At 46.4% G+C, this 16,374-nt stretch overlaps 1 protein-coding gene across 4 annotated transcripts in view; it reads left to right on the top strand.

Moving 5' to 3' along the window:
- The window catches only part of ERBB4 (erb-b2 receptor tyrosine kinase 4), a 2,687,977-nt gene that overhangs the window by 2,599,097 nt on the left and 72,506 nt on the right, over positions 1-16,374 (top strand). For all 4 annotated transcript variants that reach the window (XM_069615918.1, XM_069615916.1, XM_069615919.1 and 1 more), the window contains exons 24-25: positions 1,798-1,895; positions 10,221-10,391. In XM_069615918.1, coding sequence (XP_069472019.1) covers positions 1,798-1,895; positions 10,221-10,391 — 269 coding nt within the window. The remainder of the gene's footprint in view (positions 1-1,797; positions 1,896-10,220; positions 10,392-16,374) is intronic.

Raw genomic sequence — 16,374 nt, 5'->3', positions numbered from 1 at the left:
ACAGCTCAATAAAGTGCAGATGGTGCCAATATATATAAACAAATGACTGTAACGTCGAGGTCTAATCATGTCAAAAAGTGCAATGTGTACAAGCCAGTATCACATATTCAAGCTTTGCAGCTATTGCTCAATTGATGATAATAGAAATAAATATGAATAAAGTAATTAAATTGGCTTCCCCTTCCTACAAATAGACCAACTATAGAGCGTGTCACAGCTTCTGCTGGGCAGAGTTGTGAATAAATACCAGGGTGGAGGGGGTGGGGGGCACACAAGCAACTGGAGAGTTAGAATAATCCCAGATCTTGGCAAGTATTCGCTACCAATAACAACAGAGAAAGAAATGCAGCATCGCCCCTCTCCCCACCCCTGGCTAAACTCCATGCCAAGAGTTTACAAAAAGGAAATGCCGACATCCCATAATCAAGTTTGAGCACCCCAGCGGGCTTGCCATGCCGGACATCGAGTGACCAGAAAGCCCAAATTGTAGGCCCAAAGCAAAAAAAGACCACTAAGAGGGCAGAAGGCAACTAAGGGGTGCCATTTCCTTGCCACCTCAGGCAATAAGGCTTTCAGCACCCACTACGAGCTTGGGGTTTACCCCAGCAAAGTTATGCTTTATTGATTTTTGAGGAAAAGTCCAGATGGAGAGCGAGGTAGTTGAGGGACTGCATGGTGGTTGGCGTAAACTCACGAGTCCGTCATAGGACAAAAGGGAGTGGGCAATTGTAGTGAAATGGCGACAGCAGGCCCTGAGACTAGCCAATGGGAGACCTGAAGGGAGAAAGCAAGTACTCAGGGACAGAAGATTAAAAGCAAGCACGCAGGGAGAGTGTTCGAGTTGACCAAGCAATCCAGAAAGGATACATTCTTGGAAGGTACAGGGAATCTTCAAAACTGATGAGCTGAGGCAACTCAAATGGTCTACAAAAGAAGCAAATTAAATCATCGAGCAATCAGAATGAAGCATGAGCCCATGCCTAAACCACACTTACCATACCATCTGTAAGAGGTCACTTTGGCTGTTTGATGAATGATGCCATAAGTTCCATGTGTCCTTTATCTCCAATAATATAGACCGTGTATTTGACATACATGCCACAATAATATTTGTCTCAGCATTTAAAACATAAAGGGCCTCATTACACGGTAGGTGATAAGGGTTAACAGTCACCGATAAGGGTACCGGTGACCGTTAACCCTTACCGCCTAATTACGAGGTCCCTTTGTGGGTTGGTACTTTAACGCCTGCTTTTAGCAGGCGTTAAAAAACGAACCCGCAAAGGGACCAGGGTGCTAATTACGGTACCGCAATTTGCGGTACCGTAATTAGCACCTTCCCCATTCCCATTATGCCCTATGAGGCAGAAATGGGAATGTGGAAGGGGGAATTACTGCCCCGCCAACCTTGGAATCGGGCAGTAATTCCCCTTTCCACCAAGGCGGTACCGGTAATTTACCGGCATGGACCAAGGTGCTATTAGCACCTTGGTTTACCGCCTTCCGTGTAATGAGGCCCTTGTCATTACTCAACTCAAAGTTACTTCTTGCATTAATGATAATGATGTGTTATTTATATAGCGCCTTAATCCAAACCTCACAAGGATGAAAGAATTAATCAGCTCGGCCCACATTTGAACCTGTGGCCCGAGGTTATTAAAAGGCACCTGCAACAGGAACCCAGCCCATTTAGCTAACTTCCCTGAGCCTTTGCTATTTCCATGAGTTCCAGATTTGATCTAACCATCTACAACCGTAAGAATGTGCCCATTTTTTTCTCTCTTTCCATCTGTTCAGGTTGGATGATTGATGCTGATAGTCGCCCCAAGTTCAAGGAGTTGGCAGCAGAATTCTGCAGAATGGCGCGAGACCCTCAAAGATATTTGGTGATCCAGGTGAGTATCTGAAAACAAATGAATATGTGTATTTATAGGGCGTTTTGGGTGTTTTGTAGTGCACTTCATTGCAATAAAAAGTTTTCAAAGCCTGTAGAAGAAATGAAATGACTAATTAAGGAAAGGTCAGGGGGCTTTCACAGCTAGGCCGAAATGCCACACTACAGGTCCTGGGAAAGAAAGGAGTGAACTATGAGGATGACTGAGAAGAAGAAATAGAAGGAAGAACAGGGACTTTTCAATGCTAATCCCAAGGCGAGCGTTCTGGATCCTGAGAAAATCAGAAGTGGACTAAGTTAAGAATAGAGAGAAGGAAAGAAACAGAAGAATATTCACAGCTATGCCCACGGACGGCATTGCAGAGCCTCAGAAATTGAGAGGTTCACTAAGAGGAGGCTAGAGAGGAGGAAAGAGAAGGAGGAACAGGACATATTCACAGCTATGCCCCCGGACGGCATTGCAGAGCCTCAGAAATGGAGAGGTTCACTAAGAGGAGGCTAGAGAGGAGGAAACAGAAGGAGGAACAGGAAAAATTCACAGGTATGTCCCCGGACAGCATTGCAGAGCCTCAGAAATGGAGAGGTTAACTAAGAGGAGGCTAGAGAGGAGGAAAGAGAAGGAGGAACAGGACATATTCACAGCTATGCCCCCCGACAGCATTGCAGAGCCTCAGAAATGGAGAGGTTCACTAAGAGGAGGATAGAGAGGAGGAAAGAGAAGGAGGAACAGGACATATTCACAGCTATGCCCCCGGACAGCATTGCAGAGCCTCAGAAATGGAGAGGTTCACTAAGAGGAGGATAGAGAGGAGGAAAGAGAAGGAGGAACAGGACATATTCACAGCTATGCCCCCAGACAGCATTGGAGAGCCTCAGAAATGGAGAGGTTCACTAAGAGGAGGATAGAGAGGAGGAAAGAGAAGGAGGAACAGGACATATTCACAGCTATGCCCCGGGACAGCATTGGAAAGCCTCAGAAATGGAGAGGTTCACTAAGAGGAGGATAGAGAGGAGGAAAGAGAAGGAGGAACAGGACATATTCACAGCTATGCCCCCGGACAGCATTGGAGAGCCTCAGAAATGGAGAGGTTCACTAAGAGGAGGCTAGAGAGGAGGAAAGAGAAGGAGGAACAGGAAATATTCACAGCTATGCCCCCAGACAGCATTGCAGAGCCTCAGAAATGGAGAGGTTCACTAAGAGGAGGATAGAGAGGAGGAAAGAGAAGGAGGAACAGGAAATATTCACAGCTATGCCCCCAGACAGCATTGCAGAGCCTCAGAAATGGAGAGGTTCACTAAGAGGAGGATAGAGAGGAGGAAAGAGAAGGAGGAACAGGACATATTCACAGCTACTACCAAGGGCAATGCTCCATATTCCGAGAAAGTGATGAGTGGACTACACAGAGTTTAGAGAGGAAGAAAGAGAGGTAAGATCCACAGCTTAGCCAAACGGTTGCATTCTACATCGTGAAAGACGGGGAAGAGGAAGGTCAAGGGCTAAAGTAGAAAAGAACGTGTGGAAACGTTTGGGGAGCCTCACAGCTAAGACCAAAGTCTGCATTCTGGAGACTGATGCATGTGGGAATGGGACTAGAGGGTGTAGAGACACTGGTCCACCAGGGCAGATGTAAGCAGTGATTCCTGGAAAGGGAAATGTTCCATTGGAAGGGCATACTGTAGATAAGATATCTGTGTAGGGAGAGGACCCAACGTATCACAGAAATCTGCATATTGTGCAAGAGTTAATAGGTGGTAGGACAATAGTTGCTTCAGGTTGCTTTTCTGCTTATGGGCGATGTGGGGTGAAGAAAAGATTGTTTAGGAGGTCAGGGGAATGAAAACGAATGACGGGATAACAAGTTCAAAGGAGGTTTAGAGAGTTGAGTGACATTAAGGACCGTATAGAGGGCAGAGAGATGGACAACCGGAGAATAGTTGCACAGGACAAGGTTACTATCACAAGCTGTGGTGAGAAGAGAGATTGATAGCGGAGGAGTGAGTGCAGAGTGCATGGCTGCCCCCACATGCTATGTCAAGCATAGAGATGGACAGCAGGAGACTAGCTGCTCAAGACAAAGCTACCAACACAAGCTGTACTGAGCAGAGATGTGGACGGCAAAAGGATGGCTGCACACGACACACCTACTGTTACACGCTGTAGAGAAAAGAGAGGTGGATAACCAGAGAATATCTGCACAGGATAAGGTTACTAAGAGAAGCGATACCAAGAAGAGAAATGGATAGTAGAATAGCTTTAGGCTACTACCGTAAACAGTACTGAGCAGTCACGAGTTCAGCAAGAGCTTCTGCTGGACAACCCCATTGCCCATCAGTAGCCTTCAGAATCTCCAAAGGTGCAAAGAAGGGACATATCTTCATGTGCAGAGCACATGAGCATGGTGCGGTGGCTGCAAGTACGGAGCATAGTGTGGTACCTGCATTTGCGGAGGTAGGTGTACTTGATGCCTATTAGCAACCTGTTGTCAGTCTTCCATATCGATAGTCACAATAGTTTCTGCCTTCGAGACACTTCTGCTGGTTCCTTCGTGTGAGCAAACTGCAATGGTTCCTCCTTGTGAGAAGCTTGGTGCAACTTCTGCATCTATAGAGACCCGCCAGGAACGTTTCTTCTCAAATCCTTCTGGCAAACCAAATGTGTAGCCCTCACTGTCCACAGATACACAACAGTTGTGCAAGTCTTACCAAAACCTCATTTTTTATGTTACCGGGAATTGGGTTAGGTGGTGTGCACTAGGGCCACGTCCTGCACCAAAATGTAGTCATAATGCACTGGAAAATTAGTTTAGAATGTGTGGCTAAATGTTTATGCTCCCACAGTTTTCCAGTTGTCAGGAAACAACCCAACTAAGTGCAGGTTCAGAAGAAGCCACTATCATCCTCACAGCGCTGGTCCAACCGAGCCCGACCCTTCTGTGGCAAATCCTGAAAGCAGCCAATAAGAGACAAGGGGGAGGCGATTTGCTGCAATCTGTCCCCCACTTTGATATAGCCTTACAGAATATAGAATGCTCACCCCAGCACAGGGTCTTCCAGGGTAAAGTTCAACCCCCGCCACCTCCCTGTTCTAATAATACATCCAGAAAGAATCACCAATAGAATCCTCCAAAAGTGTCAAACATCACTCATGTAGGGAGATCTCTACAAATACATGATATACACATTGAGGCTTATTTTAAATAGAAACACTCAGTGATATTATAATAGATATAGTTTGAAAAGCCCTCAGGCTGCAGAGCAGGGGTGCCATCATGTTACAGCAGGGGTCGACCTTAGCATTTGATGAGTGGAAGCTAAAAGCAGGTCCTGAGTACCAGGCAGCACCCAGTAAACAGGAGCTTTCTTTGGGAACAAGTCGCACACACGCATAGCTATAAATCCAACTTTCACACTATAACCTTTTGTATATGATCAAACATGCTTTACCGTCTCCTACATGTGTCCTAATGCTCCTTCATATGCATTCCCAGACACAAAGTAAATGGCATACAGTTGTGTTTGTATAGCGCCAAGTGACATGGGGATACAAAAGTAGTTCCCGGACCCGGTAGCTGTTGACATCAAGTCAACCAGGCTCTTCTAGACTACAAGCAGGAGCTGCATGGCTCCCAGCTCCTGGCAATTCAGAACCCTGTAGGTTGATATTAGTAGATGAAGCCTTTGCATAGGGAGGTTGCTAACTGGTCAATTGGAATGCTGCTCACATTCCCAGGAATGTTTAATTGCATATACATTTGTCATTTGAAAATTAAGGGAGTCTACAATGACACCATGTTTTGCCAGCCTTCACGAATCGGGGACAGTTGTATAGAGTGGCTTTTCTTGTATAATGAGCCGAATCTCCTTAAGCAATTCGATAGAAATCTGTGTGTCGATAATGTGGTTGGGAAAAATGTCAGTTAGTGAACACTCTGTGACTGGTTCTCACTTTGCTTGCCCGTCCACATCAAACCTGTTCTAAAGGGCCTTGTTCATCCAATAACGTACCCATTGAACCCCATGTTCTATTCTTCCTCTTATGATACAAGACACAAATCATGGGGAGTTTGTGACCGTCTACCCTGATCTCTCTGTCCCTGTCCCCAACGCAGACATCATCCAACTCTTTGGGTTAGCAAATGGCTTCCTGTCACCAGCGCCAGTCTAGAGTCGGGTTTTGTTTGTAATTGAAATGACCCAAGGCAACAATTCTCAGAATGCAATTGATGGAGAAATTAAAGTCCAGGGCCGGGGCATGGTGTCCCGATCACCTCGACTCTCCTGCTTCCATTACGGATCTAGCGGAGTTTGCCATGTACTTTTGCAGCTTCAGATGGACTCTTAAGGTAGATAAATCGCTCAAAATGAAAGAAATTATTTTTAAAGACACGCACTCAAAAGATTGCCCATATCTCTCAATGCCCTGTAGTGATGTACAGTCTGCAGCAAACAAATCGGTCCGAGCCATTTTGCTGATGAGCATGAACTACTGGAGCGAGGAGGTATAAAATTACAGCAGTTCAAGAAAATGTGAATGGGACTGAGCAGGAAAATACAACTGGAGTGTTTATTAAACATCCGAAAAAAAGAGGTGGCCGGGGAGCACTTGCGCGCAGCAATGCCTCCTCCCATCTGCTGGCCGCCAGTGGATTGCATTAACCTTCTTTTCAGCTAATTTGTTACACCAAGTGAAGGTCGTTCCCATGCTTGGGCGCCAGGCCAAGCGTCAAGGTAGGGGTCAACTGCCACTCTACGGCATTAGCGCCATTTGAAACATAGAATGGTAGCACATATAAATCTGGAGATGGATGGAGCAGAGGACATGGTGATATTTCCACCCAGCCGGGTTATTTATTTGGGCTCATAATGCGGTCATAAAACATCTGAAATGTATCACTGGAAACCAGCCGGCCTTGTCTGGCTCATCAGGAGCCGCGCTCGCGACATCAGAACGCTGGGCTTTCTAAACAGTAGGTGCTGGACGGAGGAGTAAGAGAATGTGTTGACAGCACACAGAGGTTTCAGGACTGCCCTGTCAAAGCCCGAGACCCTGAACGCCGGGTGATCACCTAATGAATGCATGAGAGGGTTCCAGGGTTGCCTTGCCAAAGACTGAACCCTTAATTCCAGGTGATGACCTGATGAATGTATGAGAGGGTTGCAGGATTGCCCTGACAAAGACTAAACCTAACTACCAGGCGATGACCTGATGAATGCATAAGGCAGATACAGGACTGCATGGCCGAAACCCTAGACCGTGAAGGTCGGGTGATGACCTGATGAATGCATGCAGGGGTTACAAGATAGTCCAGCCAAGGCCTGAGACTGTGAAGGTCGGGTGATGACCTGATGAATGCATGCGGGGGTTACAAGATAGTCCAGCCAAGGCCTGAGACCGTGAAGGCCGGGTGATGACCTGATGATTTTATGAGGCGGTTACTGGACTGCCTGGCCGAAACCCGAGACCTTGAAGGCAGGGTGATGAGGCTATAAGGTAGTCCTGATGATACCTGACATCTTGAAGGCAGAAGGACACAGGACACCTTTGATGTTTCCTGGGACCCCAAGGACAACTCGATGATTGATGAATTCAAGGGGAGATTACTGGATAGTCTTCAAGGTGTAAATAATCCAGGAAGAAGTTATCAGGCAACCATAATGGTCCCTGGGACCCTGTCATTAGGATCAAGCTGTGACGAATGCAAGAGGAGGTTACAGAGCAGACCACTTCATGCTAAGCGCCCCATGGCTGGGTGATGATGGGATAGAAGTAGCAGAGGTTACAGGGTAGACCTGTTGATTGCTGAGACCTTGAAGGCAGGATGATGGAGGAGGTTACAGGGCAGCCTTGACGATTGTCGAGGCCCTGATGGCTGAATGATGGTGTTACAAATTCAACAGGAGGTGACAGGGAATACTAATTGCTTCCCCAGAACCTGAATGAAGGAGAAATTATGTGTTGGTGTAGTCAGAAGATATCGACAACTCTAAGGGTCCATTCACCATGGGGTAATAATATCATGTGTTATACAGCACTTAGAAGCTGGAGGAGTCTGGCATGAAGTATTGTAAAGACATTATTATCAAGAATATTATTATTAATGTTAAATGTTTGAGGTTCTACAGATAGGAGTGAGAGGATTTGCCACAAGAAAGAGGAGGTTGCACACTAGCCTTGGTGATGCCTGAGGCCCTGAAGGCAGCAATGATGATGTTATGCATGCAAGATGTGGTTAGGGGGGATGGCCCTGAGGATGCTTGGGGTCCTGGAGACAGAGATGGTTTGATGTGATGGATGCAGGATGGGCTCCCAAAATAATCATGGTAATGCCTGGGTTCTGGAGACAGGGGTGATGTGTTGAATGCAGCAGGGGGTTACATGATAATGCTGGTGATGTCTGGGGTCTGAAGACAAAGGTGATGGGATGGATACAAGAGGGGTTACATGATTATTCTGGTAATGTGTGGAGTCTGAGGACAGGCGTGATGTTGTGAAAGAGGCAGGAGGCACTTCCTGGCTTGCCATGGTGAGGTCTGGGGCTTAGAAGGCAGAAGGCATGATGTGCTAAATATGAGGGGTTGTTACAGGGTAGCACCGATGATGTTCAGGCCATAAAAGGAAGGATGAGTCTCTGATGAATGCAAAAGATATTTACAGGATAGCCCTGATGCTATCTGAGACCATTAAAGCAGGAGTGATTATGTGATGGATGCAGGGGGAGGATACAGGGACGTCCTAGGAGATGCCTGAGGTTTGGCGGTCAAGAGTGAGAGGGCATGGTGGCAGCACCATGCAGTTGCAGGATGGGCCTGGTGATGCACGAGACCATGAAGGCTTAAGTGATTATGTGATGATATGAGGGTGTGGGGTACAGAGCAATGCTAGAGGGTCCCTGTGGTTCTGCAGCTAAGGGCGATGGCAGCAGGCTTCAGTTACAGGATAGGCCTGCTGATGCATGCGGCCATGAAGGATCCTGTGATTATGTAATAGATGATGTAGGAGGTTTCAGACAATCCCCAGTTCCATGCGAGGGCCTGAAGGAAAGATTGGTGATATGATGGACCCAGGGAATGGATATAGGTGCGTCATAGGACAAGCCTGATATATAGCAGGTATGAGTGGAATGGTGTGCTGGGTGAATAAGAAGGCTGCATATTAACCCTGGTGGATTGCTGAGTGTTCCAGTGATGGCAGTGATCTCATTGGGGTTTAGATGGAAGAATGAGATGGAGGCAGACTATTGGAATACCGAAGACTCACAGAGCAATTGGGATAAAGTCAATTATCTGGCAAGCGGCAAGATCAGGTTCGGGGCTTACATTTTCTGCTGGATGTCCCTCCCATATGTCCAATTCTAGTCAGGCACTCAGATCACACCAAAGCAAGGTGGTGCATAGGGCAATACCCAGGTGTAACAATTCCTTGCAGCCAGGGTTAGAGGGGAAATTGGGCCAAAGCATCATAGATGTGCACGGCACTAAACAAGGCACATGGGAATAGAAGGCATCCTGTGACCCTACGCAGCTTATAGACTGCTGAATGACAGAGTATCATCCCAGCTTCTGCATGGAGAGTTAGATGAGAGTAGGCTGGCATCAGGAAAGAGTCACCAGTGAACAGTGGTTGTGTATCAGGGCCTGCACTGCCGTGCAGGAGAATGCTCCATTCTTAGACACTGTTTCTAGGACTATACTCCTATATCAACTAGCAATGCAGGGATCAAAGTTAAGATTGGATAAGCAGGAGCTAAAAGCAGCTTCTGGGTATCTAACATTAATAAGTGACCAGGAGCTACCACTGGGGAACCAGGAGCTAATGAATAGCGTTCTGCAAATCTAACTTCTGCATAAGATGCAAAGTTATCATTCTGCTTTTCATTTATGATGCCTTATGCTTTAAATCTTGTACAGATGTGTCCTAATGTTTATTCATCCACTGTCCTAAATGCACAAAGTAAAAACCATGTAGGTGTATTTGTTCGGCATCAGTTGGCCTGGGGAGCCAAAGGTAGCTCCTGGCCGCTGTTGGAGTCAAGCTAACCAGGCTCTTCTTGGCTACAAGCAGGAGCTAAATAGCTCCCAGATCCCCTCATTTTCGAACCCTGCAATGGGTGGTTTGCGCAGGGGTTATGAGTGGTTCAGAAGGACACTATGTGGAGGAAAGGCCTGACTTGGTCATAGAGAAAAGGATTGAGGAGGAACGTGAACGGCTGCACAGTAGTAATTAGTACTTGGTGCACAACTGTGGAAATAAAAAAAAAGATGATTTAAACGCTACTAACACATTTGTTACCGATTTGTTTTCCCCACACTTGTGTAATGTGTCCAGGGTGATGACCGAATGAAGCTGCCCAGCCCGAATGACAGCAAGTTCTTCCAGAACCTTCTCGATGAGGAAGATCTGCAGGACATGATGGATGCTGATGAGTACCTGGTTCCTCAGGCCTTTAGCATACCGCCTCCCATGTACAGCTCCAGGGGGAGAATGGACTCCAACCGGGTGCGTATCCGCTGACGTGTGGGGCTTTTGTGCACTAATCCCATTGTTGTGGATAGGGAGGTTGATTAGGCGCATGCAGGAATGCATATGCTTTTCATTAGGATGGCTTTGGAGAGCCAGTGCACATTATATGAACGTGTTCCCAATAGGTTCAAAATCAGAGAGGTCACTATATTTGGATGCGATTGTGGTAATATATTGCACCTAGCAGGGGATTTAAATCTATATCACTAGGTGCAGTGTACTAACTTTATCCTTGAGTGAACCATTTCAGAGTGTCCAAATGGTCAGGCTCTTGTCGTATCATGGGGTTCCTTCCTTAAGGGTTCAAGTTCAAGCCATCAGGGTTTTCCATAGCTTATGGGTTCTCCATATCCTGATAGTGATTGCAACATGTGGCCTAAAAATAGGGTGTCCACTACACATGGGCGATTCATATATACATCAGTTCATGAAATCAGTGTCATTAGCACGTAGGATATTATCATATTAGTGTGTACATTATATATGGGTGTACTTAAGCATTCAGCAAACTAGGTGGCTCTCTATGACATAGCCCAGCAGGGGGACCCGAGCAAACTCACCTGAGCTAAACTGCATTCATGAGGCCCTCTTGCAAATCACAGTGCTGACAGGTCTAAGAGTCCCTAACTTGGCAGTGGAAATAGGACTATATTCTGACAGCTGCTTTTGGATGGAACACCACATGGAGTGGCTCAAAAGTAAAAGCAGACGGCCTGGCAGGAAGTAGCTTTGATAAATCAATATGGTCAAAACCAAGTGACTCAGCTCCAGCAGGTCAGAGTTTTTGGTAGATCCCTCCTGGAACTTCTGGAGGCAGAGCAAGGGCCAGCCGAAGCAGACACTGCAAGGGCGGGTGCAGAATGGAGATGCAGTGGGAAGGGCTTTCCTAAAGTGGAGTAACTTTTCTGAAAATGTTGGGAGGGACTTGACAACTGAAGGAAAGGGTTGGGGTGAAGGGAGGGCGGGAGGGCTCTGAGGGATCGTTTTGGCCAAATTGTTAAAGGAAATGTAGTTGAATGGTAGATTTGACTGAATTCGGTCACCACAATTAGTTTGAAGCCGAAGATACCGAACATGAAGAGTAGTGGTTGCAGGGGTGGCCCAGCCCATGTTTGGTATTTTTGGCTTTGGCAGTTGCGGGGGTGTCCCCCGCTACCTCAGCATTGGTGGCAGGGGACCCAACAAAAAAAGAAGAAAAGGAACGCGGCAGCACCAGATATGACCTGCGTTAAAGGGATGGATCTAAGGCTGCAGGTTACAGGAGAGACAGCGGATGGAGCAAAGGTAAGTGGGCAGGGGTTTATGGGTGTACTGCCGGTTTGAGGGGACATGGGTTTGTTTTATTGTACCGAGGTAAAAACGTCTTCGCAGTGCAAATGACTACGGTTAATTCCGCTGTGAATTTGTACGTCGGTCAAACAACCTAAATCCAAGAGGAATAACACTAAACTAAAACACCGCAAGAGTCCATTGCTGATGCTCTGTTATAACTTTCAAAAGACTGGTGGCGTATCTTTAAAATTCAATTAGGCCCCCACACATCTTCAGCCAGCCTACCATGCATCCAGTGACAAAACATAACATTCACAAACTTAATTCATTAGAACGTACAAACAATGTATTATTTATCATTCATTCAGACATAAAAGTCAACACACATATGCTTGCACATACTCTCACTCACACACAAATGCACCCAGCACCTCCACTTACATACACTGTGTGCACACAACATTTATATGTACATTTACAATAACACATAGAAACAATGGTGCAACGTCCATTGAGCAGACCAGACTATCACCCCCTGATACCTGACATTTTGGGCTATGTTGACTTGATCTGGTTGAACTATAAAGCTATGGCCGAAAGGACCAGATTCACTGCAATGTCAGCAATTTGGCTGATTCTTCCTTTCATTCAAAGGCAGAAACCATTGGTTAATGCAGTGCAGTCGGTGACCAAGTATACTTGGTATAGATTTTTAATTGCCATATATCTCCAAACTTGGGTTCTGCACAGCACCTTATATGTAAACGTGCAAATAGATTTTTTCTGCAAGATTATGACTGATTAAAATTAAGGTATGTTTTCCTGTGTTCAAATGGCTCCATGCAATGGAGTACTGAGAAAGGGGGAAAATACAAGGGGGTGGTCAAACTACTCCCCCGTAACTCTTTTTAAGAGCCAGACTGGGACATTTGTCATTGGGACACCTATCCCATTTGGCACCTCAAAGAGGGTGCCCAAAGGCAAAAGTCTCCCACTGGCAGGACAATGTGTGATGAGCAATTCCTGCTCAGCACGCTCATTGTCCTGGCAGCGGGACACCTTACCCGTTCCGAATGGTAGAGGTGTCCCGCTGCCAGGACAATGTCCCAAGGAGTGCCGGGCAGCAGAGGGTCCTCACGTTGCTCTGTATCAACAGAGTATTACAATGTGAGCCATTATGTACTGACGGGAGGGAACTGACTACTTTTAGCAGGGACTTTTGTCCCTTTAGAAATGGGAATGGTTTAGGGAGTGATCAGAAGTTAGAAGGGTGCATAATATTGCAAGCTTTATGAAATAATGACTATGGTTTTAAAACCCAAGAGGATTTGTTAGGCTCACATTAATCTGCATGATGCTATTGTGACTTTGCATGCAGAATGGGGAGAATGAAACTAAAGCCATACTCCCATTGCTCAACATATTTCTATGACAATGGTATATAGTGTATGGTTAGTTTACTATGAAAGGCTAGTTTATTAAGCATTGCTATACATAATATGTTTTATGTATTTTATAAATAATATGCACATGAAATGTAAAGCAAAACCTTAATAAATATCTATATATACTAAACCTGGAAAGATGTGCACAGTCGCTTAAATTGTCCACATCCCAGTTTCACCATTTAACCAAGTGTGTGATCCTGAGCAAATTATTTAATCACACTGTGCCTTACCTGCAGCTCTGTAAGTGATTCTGATTCACTTCAAAGCTTATGTTAATGTATCATGTTATTATAATGGAAAAGGCTAATGACTATATAGTTGCTCCACATACAACAATAGTGCAATTTAGGTACAATTTAGGTATTTTGCACCACAAATGTATTTGTCACTTGGCTTATTTATGGCAACTTATTCTAAAGTCACTTCCATGGTGCCTCCAAGTATCAAAGACTGATGATGCGCCTTCCAATGTCCTTTTCTGTGAAGTAACTTCTGTTGGTGCAATCCATATGCTAATGAGGAAGGTTGGATGTATTTTGCCTCAGAGGGCTTGGACAGAGCTCCCCAACGAACATACGCAGTCACAACTAAAAATATATATATTTTCTAAAGTACCTCTGCTCTGCTTTCAAGTGCTGCCAGGGCCACATCTCATGTTACACCGACCTAACCTCTTCGCATTCATGCGCCTCCAGACAGAAACCAGGAAGCTGAATGAGCTTCCTAGTTTCTGTCTGTGTGTCGCACGAACACGAAGCCGGAAAGGGATGCTCTTTGCTGCTGGCCCCTGGAAGTGCTGCTGCTAGCATAACAGCACAGACGCCAGGCCCTGCAACAACCAGTTCAGCACCCTGGCTGCTGACTTTGAGCCAGGCCAGCCAGGGTGAGGGACTGGGGGGTGCAGGGCATCTCAGCCCTGAATGTGTTGCAGCGCGGCTGCCAGGCATCTCTGCATTATGTAATGAGACAGCACAAGCCTTGCTGAGCACCCCAGCCAGGTTTACGCTGTCCAATTCATGATTGCGGCCCCCCTGCCCTCCCTCCAGAAGATTGGGGGGACAAAAAGGCATGCCACAGAAGTTGGGGGGACAAAACCCCCTGTCCCCCCCTATAATTATGCCCATGCTTTCCTGCAAGTTCAGTAACACTGATCTGATGAGCAGACTAGCACTTCTGCTGTGCTTGCAGCACATTCTCTCTTGAGTTTTAACAACTTGATAGATATAACTTACTGCATAAATAAGAAAGGTTTGTTTTGGCCACACATGCTACTTGCAAATTGGTATACAGTTTGCATGTCTGCAAATTCATAGCTGCAAATAACATGCAGCATTTCCTGGAAGGTTAGCAAATAAACACTGTGCAATTGATTAGCAATGTTGTGTGCTAACCTTTCAAGCAATGCTGCACTCAATGGTCAGGGCCTGTCCATTTATGCCAGTGCACATTGATCTGGCAATGTAGATTATAAGCCAAGATAAGCATGCTGGCTACATTACTGTTGGTACATAACGCACAGCCTGCCAAGGTTTTCTGTGGGTTGTCTGATATTATATTGGGCATACAGTCGAAAGGCATACCACTAATTCAATATTTTGGAACATCAGGGCAGAATACTGGTAATTTAATGATCAAAAATGTCTCACCATCCATAGCTACACCAACAGATAGGCCCCTGGGAGTGAGAATAAGAACAGGGGTAGCTGATAGTGCCTGCAATGCACTTGCGGTCCCAAGGGGGTGGGTGTGTGTGTGTGTGCCAGTTCCCTCACCTTACCCTTCCACTCGCACACACGAAGTAGTACTGGCAGAGAGGTATTGCCCAACAGAGTGCAGGCTTGTTTGCAAAGTGTGCCCCCTGCAGCTGCCTCTCTCCGCAGCCAGCGTTCGGGAAGAGCTGCTGATTGGGGAGAAGAGCATCTGAAATCAGGGAACCCCATATGCATGAAGCTGGAGCCCGCATGCAGCCAGCGTCCGTGCCGTAAGTGTTCCTTGTAAATTTACCTTGCACTGCCACTGCCCATGCTCTGCCAGTTGTGCCTGTGAAGGGAGCTTGCCCTGGCTCTGCCCATCCTGTGCATGCAACCATGTTAAGCGTGTTTGCTAGAGCTTGTTTGTAAGGGAAACTTTCACTGACCATGCACATGTTAGATACTCGCCAGCGTGCCAGGGAAGCTTTAACTGGTCGTGTTTGTGCTATATCGGTACCCGTTTATGAGAGAGGTTTGCACAGGACGTTACAGACCCTTGCCTCCTTAATGATATGCCTGCACATGCTGCCAATGGGCCCATTTCTTAGGAGCACGTGCATTAGCTTTGTCCGGCCTGTACTTGCTTCTGAGGGAAACATGTAGGCCCTGTACATTCTATGACGGCGCATGTTTGTCAGGGAAGCTTGCATTTCCCATGGCCAGACTGTGTGAGAATACTTCCACTCGCCCAATGTTGCGCCATGTGTGAGAGTAGCTTACTCTCGCCCGGCCTCTGCTGTACTTGTTTGAGCATGGAGCTTGCACAAGCCCTGTCAATGCCATACGTGTAATCGGTTGTTAGGAAATTTTGCAATGAGCCTTATTTCGGCTGCATCTGTTTGGGAGGACATATTCCATCGGCCTTGTTCATGCTGCACCTGATGGATTTGGAGGGAAGCTTGCACTAGACCTATCTGTGCTGTGTGTACTGTTTGAGTAAAGCTTGCACTGACAGTGCCTGCTAGCTGACTGTACCTGCTCTTTTTGTGTGGGAAGCCTGCGCTGATCCTGCCGATGCAGTAACTGACTGTGCCGTACTTTGCAGCACTGATCCCTATGCAGTGACTGTTGTGATTGCTCGTGAGGGAATCTGGTACTGCCGCTACCCCTTCTGTACCGAGAAGAGCGAGAGCGAGATTACTGGCCTTGAGTAGATTACTTTACAGGTCTTTAGCATTTATACCCGTCCTTTATTTGAACAACAGTCTTCAGTTTCTTCCTAAAAGATAGGTAGTTAGGTTCTAGCCTTAGGCTGTTGCTCATTCCACTTAGGTGTCGCTTTGGTAGGGAAGGCTCGTCCAAGTCCATTGGCTTTCTTGGAGTGAGCTACTTTCACGAACCCTTGTGCCTTGGATCTTAGGGTGTGGCAAGGTTTGTATGCGGTTATTTGCTTTTTAAGTAAACGGGGCGGATCCAACTATAAAGTGATGGACAATGGTCATTGCTTTAAAGGTAATGCCGTCTCCCAGGGCTAACCAATGTAAAATT

This window comes from Ambystoma mexicanum, chromosome 9, assembly GCF_040938575.1.
Source record: "Ambystoma mexicanum isolate Mex_15411 chromosome 9, UKY_AmexF1_1, whole genome shotgun sequence".
NCBI lineage: Eukaryota > Metazoa > Chordata > Amphibia > Caudata > Ambystomatidae > Ambystoma > Ambystoma mexicanum.
Note: the sequence above shows the minus strand (reverse complement) of the source record. Positions and strands in the feature narration are given on the sequence as shown.